The following is a 12507-nucleotide window of genomic DNA, read 5'->3' as shown; positions in this document are numbered from 1 at the left end:
TGTAAGTGGAATTTTATTCTTGAGTTTTCTTTCTATAAGTTCATTCTTACAGTATAAAAAAGCAACTGATTTTTATAAGTTGATTTTGTATCCTGCAACTTTACTATAATTGTTAATTATTTCTGTTAGTTTTCCAATGGATTATTTGGGGTTTTCTATATATAAGATCATGTCGTCTGCAAACAGTGAGAATTTCCCTTCTTCACTCTCTATTTGGATTCCTTTTATTCCTTTCTCTTGCTTAATTGCTCTGGCCAAAACCCCTAGTACTAAATTGAATAAGAGTGGTGACAGTGGACATCCTTGTCTTGTTCCTATTCTCATGGGGATAGCGTTCAGTTTTAGCCCATTGAGTATGATGTTGGCTGTGGGTTTGTCATATATGGCTTTTATTGTGTTGAGGTAATTTCCTTCTATTCTCATTTTGTTAATAGTTTTTATCATAAATGGCTGTTGGATCTTGTCCAATGCTTTCTCTGCATCTATTGAGATGATCATGTGGTTTGTATTCCTCAATTTGTTGATGTGGTGTATGACATTGATTGATTTGTGGATGTTGAACTATCCCTGTGTCCCTGGTATGAATCCCACTTCATCATGATGTATGATCCTTTTGATGAATTGCTGAATTTGGGTTTCCAAAATTCTGTTGAGGATTTTTGCCTCTGTGTTCATCAGTGATATTGGCCTGCAGTCTTCCTTTGTTGTCTTGTCCTTATCAGGTTTTCGTATCAGAGTGGTGTTGGCCTCGTAGAATGTATTCCACCTTCCCTAATTTTTTGGAATAGTTTGAGAAGGATAGGTATTAAATCCTCTCTGAAAGTTTGGCAGAATTCCCCAGGGAAGCTGCCTGGTCCAGGTGTTTTATTCTTTGGGATGCTTTTTTGTTGTTGTTGTTGTTTTCGGGAAGATTAGCCCTGAGCTAACATCTGCCGCCAATCCTCTTTTTGCTGAGGAAGACTGGCCCTAAGCTAACATCCATGCCCATCTTCTTCTACTTTATACGTGGGACGCCAACCACAGCATGGCTTTGTAAAACGGTGCCATGTCCTCACCCGGGATCCAAACAGGAGAACCCCAGACCACCGAGAAGCGGAATGTGGGCATTTAACTGCTGCTCCACTGGGCTGGCCCCATTTGGGATGCTTTTGATTACTGTTTCAATCTCTTTCCTTATGCTTGATCTATTCAGATTGTCTGTTTCTTCTTTAGTCAGCTTTAGGAGGTTGTAAGAGTCTAGGAATTTATCCATTTCCTCTAGATTATCCATTTTGTTGGCATATAATTTTTTGTAATATTCTCGTAATCCATTGTATTTCTGTGGTGTCTGTTATTATTTCTCCTCTTTCATTTCTAATTTTGTTTATCTGAGCTTTCTTTCCTTTTTTCTTTGTAAGTCTGGCTAAGCATTTGTCAATTTTATTTATTTTCTCAACGAACCAGCTCTTTGTTTCATTGATTCTTTCTACTGCCTTTTTTGTTTCAATAGCATTTATTTCTGCTCTGATTTTTATTATTTCTCTCCTGCTGACTTTGGGTTTTATTTGTTCTTCATTTTCTAATTCAGTTAGATGTAATTTGAGGTTGCTTATTTGGGATTTTTCCTGTTTGTTATGGTATGCCTGTATTGCGATGAATTTCCCTCTTAATACAGGCTTGTGCTGCATTCCATATGAGTTGTTATGGTATGCTATCATTTTCATTTGTCTCCAGATACTTTTTGATTTCTCCTTTGATTTCTTCAATGATCCATTGCTTGTTCAATAGCATGTTGGTTAGTCGTCACATCTTTGTCCCTTTCTTGTAATTAGTTTCTAGCTTTATAACATTGTGATTGGAAAAGATGCTTGGTATCATTTCAATTTTCTTAAATTTATTGAGGCTTAACTTGGTCTATCCTTGAGAATGTTCCATGCACACTTGAGAAGAATGTGTATTCTACTGCTTTTGGATGGAGTGTTTTATATATGTCTGTAAAGTCCAACTGGTTTAGCTTTTCATTTAACTCCACTGTTTCCTTGTTGATTTTCTATCTGGATGACCTATCCATTGATGTGAGTGGAGTGTTGAGGTTCCCTACTATTATTGTATTATTGTTAACATCTTATTTTAGGTTTGTTAATAGTTGCTTCATGAACTTTGGTGTTCCTGTGTTGAGTGCATATATAAGTGTTATTTCTTCTTGATGGAGTGTCCCTTTGATCATTATATACTGCCCCTCTTTGTCTCTCTTTACCTTTCTTATCTTGAAGTGTACCTTGTCTGATATAAGCATTGCAACACCTGCTTTCTTTTATTTGCCATTACCTTGCAGTATTGTCTTGCATCCCTTCACTCTGAGCCTGTGGTTGTCATTGGAGCTGAGATGTGTTTCCTGGAGGCAGCATATTAGTGGGTCTTGCTCTTTAATCCATCTCACCACTCTGTGTCTTTTTATTGGCAAACTCAATCTATTTACATTTAGGTTGATTATTGATGCAAAAGGGCTTAATGCTGTCATTTTATCACTCGTTTTCTGGTTTTCCTGCATTTCGTTTGTTTCTTGTCCTGTGTGTTTTGGTTTACCATTGAATTATGTAGTTTTTTGTGATGTGTTTCTTTGTGTTCTCCTTATTTATAATTTGTGTCTCTGTTCTGCTTTTTTGTTTAGTGGTTACCCTGAGGTTTGTATTCAGAATCTTGTGTATGAGATAGTCCATTTTCTGATGGCCTCTTATTTCCTCAGTATAAACCAATTCACTTCCTTTCCTCCTCCCGTCCTATGTTGTTTTTCTCACATCTGAGTCCATCTTGTATTGCAACTTTGTGGTTGAAATGACCGGCTTATCTTTGTTTTTGCTGTTTCCTTCCCTTTAGCTTAATGCTATACTTAAGTATTTGCTATCCTATTCTGATTCTGTGTACCTATTTAACTCCTTTCTCTGTGTTTTGTGACCCCTTTCTCCCTTTTTTTTTTCAGGTATGAGGGTTTTCTTGAGGATTTCTTGTAGGGGGGGTCTCATGGCTACAAACTCCCTTAGCTTCTGTTTGTCTGGGAAAGTTTTTATTTCTCTGTCATATCTGAAGGATATTTTTGCTGGATAGACTATTCTCGGCTGAAAATTTTTGTCTTTTAAACATTTGAATATGTCATTCCATTCTCTCCTAGCTTGTAAGGTTTCTGCAGAGAAATCCACTGAAAGCTTGATAGGGGTTCCTTTGTACATTTTCTTCTTCTGCCTTGCTGCCCTTAGTATTCATTCTTAGTCATTCATTTTTGCCAATTTTACTACTATATTCCTTGAAGTAGGTCTTTTTACACTTACATATCTAGGAGACCTGGAATACTCTTCCACATAGATTTCCCTCTCTTTCCCCAGGTTTGGGAAGTTCTCTGCTATTATTTCTTTAAACACATTTTTCTGTTCCATTCTCCTTTTCTTCTCCTTCTGGAATATCTATAATTCTTATGTTGCAGTTCCTAATTTCTCAGAGACTTTCTTCATTTCTTTTTAGTCTTAGCTCTTTCTCCTCCTCTGTCTGGAGCATTCCAACATGTTTATCTTCAATTATGCTGATATACTCCTCTATGATGTCCACTTAAGCATTCAGGGAATCTGTATTTTGTTTTATCTCTTCCATTGTGTCTTTCATCTCTAATATTTCTGATTGATTCTTCTTTATTGTTTCAATCTCTTTTGTGAAGTAGCTCCTGAACTCTATGAATTGTTTCTCTACATTCTCTTTTACCTCGTCAAGTTTTTTGATGATAGCTATTTTGAATTCATTGTCATTTAGATTACATATTTCTGTGTCATCAGGACTGAATTTTAGGTACTTGTCATTTTCTCTCTGGTGTGGAGATTTGATGTAGCATTTGACATTGTTAGAGGAGGTGGGTCAGGTCTTTTGCATTCTGATATTGTTTGGTTGTGGTTGCCACTTATCACCTCTGGGTGGGGGTCAAGAGCCATGTATTCTGAGCTCTCTGCCTTCAGCTGACATCCGTGGTGGTGGAGCAGTGGCGGGTGGGGGCAGGAGGGGCATTTTATCCTGTGTGCTCTTGGGTTTTCTCACTCTGCTCTTGCTATCTAGTCTGCTAGGGTATTGGCTTGATGAGGGCACCCCTCCCTCCTGCCCCCCACCTCGTGAAAGCTCTCGCCTGGGAGAGGGCTTCCTTCTAGGCTGTATGGGTCCTTGGTGGTGGTCCTTAATGTTCCCAGGAATGCACATCCCCTCCCCCATTCCTTCCCTCATGGAGTGTCCCGTGGTCTTGGATGGCACTCTTTAGGGGAGGGAGTGAAGTTCTCTCTTACCCCATTCCAGCTCCTCCAAGGGGGGCTCCAGCCCCTCCACCCTTGTTGTATGGTGGCATGTCTCTCTGACGTTTTTGTGCTGTGTTACAATGTCCTCCGTTAGAGTATGGATTCCCCTTTTCATAGTATGTTGGAAGGGAGAGAGTCCCAGGCAAGTTCACTCCACCATGATGCTGATGTCACTCCTCACTCATTTCTTTATCACATTTATCTGAGTTCTTATTTAAATATCTGGAGATAGTCTATGGAGTAGAGCTATGTCCCAGAGTCTAGCACAGTCCCTGAGATCTATTATAATATTAGTAACGCATTTCTTTAATTGCTTTTGGACTTCTTTTTTTTATAAATCTGATTTAGTGAATTTACTTTTTAAATTGTTTTGGAAACACTCCAGGCATAGATATGGGAGGAGTATGCATAGTAGTGGAACAGTTAACTGCCAGCTATGTTTTAAATTGAGTATAGTTTCTACTTCTTTATGTCTACATATGATAATTAGTCCATTGTCATTTCATCATCATCTGCTGTTCATTTCCCTTGTTAAGTGTTCAGCAGGGACATTTTGCTTCAGCTGTGATTTCTGCTCTTAAAAATAATAAAATTTCATTGTTACTGCAGGTTTTTTGTAATCTGGATCAAAGGTTTGGAAATATTTGAGACATCTCAACATCTATACTACTTTTATCAGCAAGAAGTATTATATATACAGCATGTATGCCTTCTAAGTAATTGATGTGCAAAATAAATTACTTCATATCTTTGTATTATTAAGAAATAACTTATAATCCAATGGATTTAAAAGTACCAAATAATTTGATCAACTATATTAAGGTTTATGTAGAGAAACAAGCTGCATGTGCCTTATTTGAATTTCTAGTACTTTCGCACTGAATTTATATCAGAAGATTATTTGTATAGCATGTCAGTTATACTAATTGTATTCTAAAAATTCTCCTCAGATGCTCACACCCACATTCATATAACTTTTGAACTTATCTTCAAGGGTTTATGATAATATGCTCAGCAGAGAAATTGGAGTCTGGAAGTCTTTCTGCGCTGCCACTAACTAGCTTTGAAAGTCACTTTTATTTTCTGAACTTAGTTTCTTGGATTTTGTGCAAGATGGCTTCCAAAACTCTTTTCAAGTCTGAGGCTGTGTGTTTTTGCCTCCATTAGTATTGAAGGAAGTGACCAGTCTGTATGATGCTCCTATTTTTTATTCTTATTATAGAATCCAGATCAGCTTTCCAAAACATGCCCTATAAAGACTACTTGGTTGTTGATTTGGCATGTTTGGATGATCTTTCTGGAAAACCTTGTTAATTGTCCATGTATGGGATTCTTTATTTATTCTAGGGCTGGGGAATAAGTAATATTGGGGAAAGTTAGTATGGGAAAAATATTTTAGGAATAATGCGGAAATTGGCACATTCAAATTTTCTTTCCAGATGGGTTTTCTTCCAAGCATAGTCATTTTTTTGTTCTTTTGTACAAGGAAAATGCTGACTATCATATCAAGGTCTAAAAATTAGTCTTTTCCTTATCCAGAAAAGATCAAAGTTAAGATGAACAATAAGAGAATACAATCTCTTAGAAACTTCTCTCCTAACTGAATTACATTTTCCTCAAGAGAGAGCTTTTTTTGAAATATTTGGTAGCAAAAGATTCTGAGGCATATAGATAAAAGATAAAAACAAACTAGCTACCCCATTCCTTGATGACATTTATGTATGTATAAATAATTCATGATTATTATTCAGAAATAGATTTGCTGGTATTTTAAAAAACATGATAGAAACATACAGAATTTCCATTTGCACTGAAAAAACCTTTTCCCAACAAATCCCTCAATTCCTCTGCCCTCATTTTGAAACAGAATAATTAACAATGTTAGGACAAGTCTCTATGGAACAAGTGTTCGATGGAGTTGTTGGGCAAATACCTTGAATTACTGACTATATGACTTTTATAACCTTACCTCAGCAACATCCAAACCTCCCTATGGCAAGGTGTGTCAAAACCTGTGAAGTCACTGCTGTTTAGTGCAAGATGAACCCACTCACTTTGAATTAGGATAAAGGCAAATTAGAATGTAAAAGGAAGAATTATCCTGTTCAGATACCCCCAAACCCATGAAATTAAATGTTTCTACTGCTGTTTTGTAATCATCTAAGTATATTATTTTTAATGAAAATCTTTTTTGATTGTTCTTTTCCATTGTTAAAAATTGAGCATTAATTTATTAATTTAGTTATAGTAATAATTAGAAATATTATTATAATATAATTATAATGCATAAATATAATTATAAATATTATAATTATTATAATTCATTACTTTATAAATTTCACTATAATTCCTTTTCCCTAAGAATAAAGTTGCATGTGTCTGCAAACAGAAGGGGAGTGAAACGGCTTCAGTATGGAGGAATGATAAGAGAAAAAAAGATTCTCTTTTATTACTTTTGCCAAGTGAAATAGACATTGCTAGCCACATGCCTTAGATGAGTTAACTTGACTTCTCAGGGTTTTAACATTAACCTCTGTAACACGTGAGCACTTATTACTTCTTCAGGGGTATGGGAGGCAATGCTATGGCCTAGTAGTAAAAAGTACAGGCCCTGGTATCAGGTTGTCTAGGTTCAAGTTCAATGCTAGCTCTTCTGCCTGCTGGGTGATTTGGAATAAATTCCTCATCCTCTCTGTGCCTCAGTTTGCTCACCTAAAAAAGAGTCCAATAATAGCAGCTACCTTACAGAGTTGTTAGAAGTTACATATACTTAGCATTAACTTCACCTAGTGTGCCTAACAACAAAACAATTAGCAGCTGGTAGTCATTATTATTGTTACAATTAGTAATATTGTATTAATAAAGTTTTTTTTAAGATTAAAGAATAAAATATGTAAATATGGTACAAAGACAAAAAGAGAAACTGCTATTGTCATGCTCACTTAAACAAAGGAGTTTTGAGACGTGAAGGGGGTCCTCCAGGTAGTGGCTTTTCCCATTTTACTCAATAGTATCTTGTCTTATTCATAGCCTGAAGTTCACATTTTATAATAAAGTGACTCACAGAGCAAAACTAAATGCTCCAATACATGTTACACTGTCTGCGGTTCTTCCAATGTTGTCAGAAGAGATCTTTATATGGAAATGTAGGCGCCTTCATGGTAGCCAACATATAAGAGGTTGCCCTATAGCTGGAAAACAAGTGATTGTAAAGAGTAATATTCAAATGCAGGCTGAATTATTCACAATCTGTATGCAGAAAATTCAGCTTCAGATGGATGTTCCTTAAATTTAATTTCTGTTACCTATTCCCCCTTTTTTTGAATAAGAATATTACTGTGTGTGAGACAGCTGTAAATATAGACAATGAGCAGAGAAAACAAGAAGAGTCTTTCATCATCCCAGACAGCAATTCTATTTAGAGAACAAAAACTAAACAAGAGCTGATCTCCAGCAGTTGTGTTGATTAGTTGCAAGAACAAATTTCTGAAATCTTCTTTCATTGTTGAGATGAAACATATTCCACATGGGAGTTAAGCCAAGTAGCAAGTCATACTATTTGGCTTATGTCCTATGTGGAATATGGTGAAGCATAATTAAATCAGCAACTGGCTAATTATCTAAAATGACTGGTAAATGATATAGGACATAAGCAAACAATAGCATAAACAAGTAGGCAGTTTTCAAAAACAAGTCTCCTTCTGCCTCTTCAACCATTACCCACCGAGGCATGTCCAGTAATACTACTATATACCTTTCTTGTCCTATGAACTCTGGATTTTCTGGGGACAAGATCAAAGAATTAGAAGGTCATTAGAATACATAATAAAAAGTCAAGAACCAAAAGTTAGACTTACTCCTCTGTTAATAAATAGCCCCTTTGGTACACAGAGTCATAAAATGTCTTACTTAAAGAAAATACATAAAATGACTTAGAATTCCAACAACTGGAAAACCCTATTATTATACAATAATATGTAGATTTTCATGTGTTTTATTTTACGTTTCTGCTGTATTTTTATTAAACAGTAGGCTATCTTTTGTCTTTTTTTCAATTTGTTTCTGTAATGCCACTTTCTATTTATGACTTTAAAAATAAATTCAAAAAATAAGTATATTATGTACGATTGATGCTTCATGAAACATTTTTCCTAAGCAATTTATGGGTTCTGCTTGGATAACCTCTTTTTCCTTAATGCCACCTCATGCTGGAAGTCATATAAATTTTATAATTCAGTTGCATGTAATAGAATAACCCTGTGCTATTTTTCTGTCCCCAGAGCCACAGACCTGTACATTGAAAGATTTTCTCTGTGCCAATGGGGACTGTGTTTCTTCAAGGTTTTGGTGTGATGGAGATTTTGACTGTGCAGATGGTTCTGATGAGGTAGGCATCTTTACAAAATCAAAAAAAAAGAAAGTGATTCTGTAGAATATATTTATAATAATTATTATTATTCAATCCAATGAGTGTGACAAGGACGGCTCTGAAATGCACTTTGCTCCTGACACACTGAGATACGTATTATATCTAAGTGCTGTGCTGCACACACTCAGCACAGGTAATAGCTCTTGTGCTACTATTGACAGTTAATTTTATAGTCTGTTTTACCTTCAGTGGTGAATGACTGGATTGGGAATAGGATGTTTGGAAACCCTATTCCCTATAGCTGATGCCCTTGCCATCTGTGAATTTGTCCATAAATTTGCTGCAGTATTTATAGTCAAGACTAATATTTTTATGCATTTTAAACAGTTTCTTCTCCCCAGTCTTTTTCTTCAATAGATATGGTCTTATAGTCTTCTATGTGGGTCATCAATTTCCATGAAACCACAGGTTTAGCTTTGCTTAGATGATGAATCACAGTCCATTTATAATAAGGCCTATGTACACATGGCTTAAGTGAAAAAGTTTAGAATTTCTCTGGATAATTCTGTAAACTTACATTGTGCTAACATTTATAATTCTTCCTATAATTCATTGTTTATGCAACTGTACGTGCCTGTTTCAGCTGTTAATTACTCTATGAAGCTTTAAAAATAATACATGGCACATGGTTGTATTTTTTATCAGTCAAATCTAAAATGACCCCAAGCTGTCGCTTTCCAATATCAGGAAGATGATGGCCCAATAATAGTCACTTTTCATGATTTTCTCTATTAATGATTTTCCATGTTAATATCAGGATCACAGGAGTTGCACAAATCAAGTCCAGTCAGAGATGAAGGAAAAACAAAGTCTTCAGTCTTCAGTGTCCACCATGGCCCCTTCTGGTTGACATGCAGATATACTTACCTTACCCCTCATAAAGGTCCTCTCACTGGCTATAGGCTTGGCCAGAGAGAATCTTCCTTGGTGCTCTAGAGGTTTCTGTGTTTCAGGTCCAGCTTGCTTAGATAGCCACTGATTTCCTGCTGCTTTGAGAGACACTGCAGGTCTGTACTCTTTACACAACCCACACAAACTAGTTCTCTCCAAACCTTCAGACTTTCTTATTAGGATTGGACAATTCTCCATTCTCTCATTTTCTTGGAAAAGTCTCCATAATCACATTTGGGAGCCTAGATTTTGGAAACCAATGTGCATTTAACTTTACACTTAAAGGTCATAAAACCTAAATCTTGAGGTTGCAAAGGTCTCTCAGGAGAAGTTGAAAAAATACTACTCCTATTCATGAGGCTATTCACAAAACAAGTCAAAACAAACTTTTAAAAAAATCCTCAGGGGAATTAAATTCTTACATCGCTCAGCTACATACTTACTTAGTATCCATTTATTCGAAAATTATATTGAATATTCCCAGTCAGGAAAATATGTTGTGTAAACTCATTCATATTGTAAAACTGTTTTAATTTTGTTTTCTTTTCAAAATATATTCCACCAGCCCTGTGTAATCTGTGAAACATCAAGAGGCGGGGATCTATTGCTTAAGGCTTATGATTTCACCTTGCATGTTATTCACTAGATGTCCAAGGGACATATACAGAATCAAGCACTTCCTTTTCAAAATCTTATTTATGTGAAAGTAGATATCCTTATTAACACTATTTCTCTCATGCCATAAGTTCAGGAACGTAGTTTTTTGATGGCTGAATATATCTACGTTATGCAGACATTTTCATAATGCCCCTAGGGAATAAAATTAACTCTATCAAAGGTAGTCTTTCTCTACATTTACAGATACTTAGTATAGACTATATGCAATGAAGTGGCTAACACTGTAGGCAGCTGATTTCTATTTTCTTTCTAAAGTCTAGAATGACAGGTTGCATTGACAAAAACAAACAAAGAAGGAAACAAACAAAAACATGAACTGAACAAATGACTGGAGAGCAGAAACACATACAAGATACTCTCATATTAGGAACAAAAAAGAAAATTGTGAGGACAAATTTTTGTATGAACGTGATAATTAATTTGCTAATATGCAGTCAAAACAATAAAAAAAATCCCCAAAACTTGAATCAATGTAATTGCACATCAAGTTAGAGCATACACAGAGGAGAATTATTTAAAGTGACTTTAAAATATAAAATTTGGCCTCTGCATCCAGTACAATATGTTGTAAGAAATGCAAGGGAATCTTAAACTGTATTTTTACAGTTATTGTTAATAATAATATTGGCTTTGTTAATTTGAAAATCATACATATTGAGAGTAGGACAGTTCAAATGCTCAATTATGTTAATATTATAAGCATTCAAAAAATTTAAACAAAAGAAAGGAGACACAAATGTAGAAACAAAAAAAGTAAGTAAAAATCTTGCACTATTAAATTCTAAAGAATCAGTATGAGATCTTGATTCATCTTTCACTTTCAAATAAGAAATGATTTTTTGATAATTTTGTTATATTGTTGGTTTTCTGATTCTATTGTTCTTATGTTAAAATAATCCAGAATATAAATAAGTTGGGTGGAGAATGAATGAAACATGAATAGTGAAGCATTGATAACTATTAAACATCCATGCTGGGCATAGGGGGCTCATTATTCTATTCTATTTTTATGTATGTTTGTAAATGTTTAAAATAACAACTAAATACCCTACAAATACACACACACACACACACACATAAACACACATATGTATATCAACTATAATGTAATTTGTTGTAAATTGAAATCTGATGATAGAAAAAGTGCCTGGAAGTACCACTTTCTGTATTGTTGTCAATACAGATACACCAATGCTATTGGTTCTTGAGCTGTTCTACTTAAATTTGCCTTATTGCTGAGATTATGTTCATTAATTAATTAACAGTTATGTTCATTAATTCCACAAATATATACTGAGCAGTTGTTACAATCGTGGTACAGTATTAGATATTTGGCTCATAGACAGACATGATCCTTATCCATACAAAGGGACATGATCCTTATCCTTGTGGAGCTTAATTACATGAGATTTTAATTTATATTCCTTGTTTTCCTCATTTACTACTTCATTCATTCAGCAGGTTTTTTTGAATGTTTACTATGTCCCAGGCACAATGCTGAGCATGGGAGTACAGTGGTGAACAGTACATATGAAATCCTTTCTCTTGACCAGTGGATGGGCTATTTCTCCACTATTTTTCACACCATTCACTATTGCATACCTTACCCCCCAAATACACCACATTTATAATTGTCCTTACATATGAAAAGCTTTTTCTTAGGTAGTTACATTTCTGTTAAAACTTCTTCTGTGAAACCTTTCCTAAATACCATAAGAAACCATATCTTTAAAACCATATCTATTTATTTTGACAGTTAATGTATTGTATTGCAATCATTGGTTTAGGTGCTGGCCTTTCCTACCAGTGTATGAGTTTGTCAATTACAGGGAGTAAATCTTAGTTTCCTTGTATTCTTATCGAGGAAACTCTCTGGCAAATGGTAAACCCTCAATACTTGGGGAAAGAAGGGAAGAAGAAAATCAATTATATAGCAGGTAGTCTAATTAAACTGCCATCAGTAAAGAGAAAATTACAGGAATTTAGAAAGTAAACTTTCCTTGCTTACATGGGGATGAAACTGGGAAGAAGCAGGGAGTAACAGTTCAACATGCTTCACTCACTGGGAGTTTCACAAGCTGTGAGAGTGTTGCACCTTTTGTAGAAGGAACAGACCAGTACATTTTGGCAGGAATAGAAATTTCTTAACAACAGGAAAACATCGTCCCAGCAGGACATTTCATTGGAACATCTCATTTTATCTAG

At 35.3% G+C, this 12507-nt stretch overlaps 1 protein-coding gene across 5 annotated transcripts in view; it reads left to right on the top strand.

The window, feature by feature from the left end:
* Positions 1-12507, top strand: part of LRP1B (LDL receptor related protein 1B) — a 1812874-nt gene that overhangs the window by 1660459 nt on the left and 139908 nt on the right. For all 5 annotated transcript variants that reach the window (XM_044768977.2, XM_070507612.1, XM_070507613.1 and 2 more), the window contains one exon: positions 8585-8691. In XM_044768977.2, the coding sequence (XP_044624912.2) occupies positions 8585-8691 (107 nt within the window). The remainder of the gene's footprint in view (positions 1-8584; positions 8692-12507) is intronic.

The sequence above is a fragment of the Equus asinus genome, chromosome 4, assembly GCF_041296235.1.
Source record: "Equus asinus isolate D_3611 breed Donkey chromosome 4, EquAss-T2T_v2, whole genome shotgun sequence".
Classification (NCBI taxonomy): domain Eukaryota; kingdom Metazoa; phylum Chordata; class Mammalia; order Perissodactyla; family Equidae; genus Equus; species Equus asinus.
The sequence above is the reverse complement of the archived record's forward strand: the minus strand, read 5'-3'. Positions and strand labels throughout refer to the sequence as shown.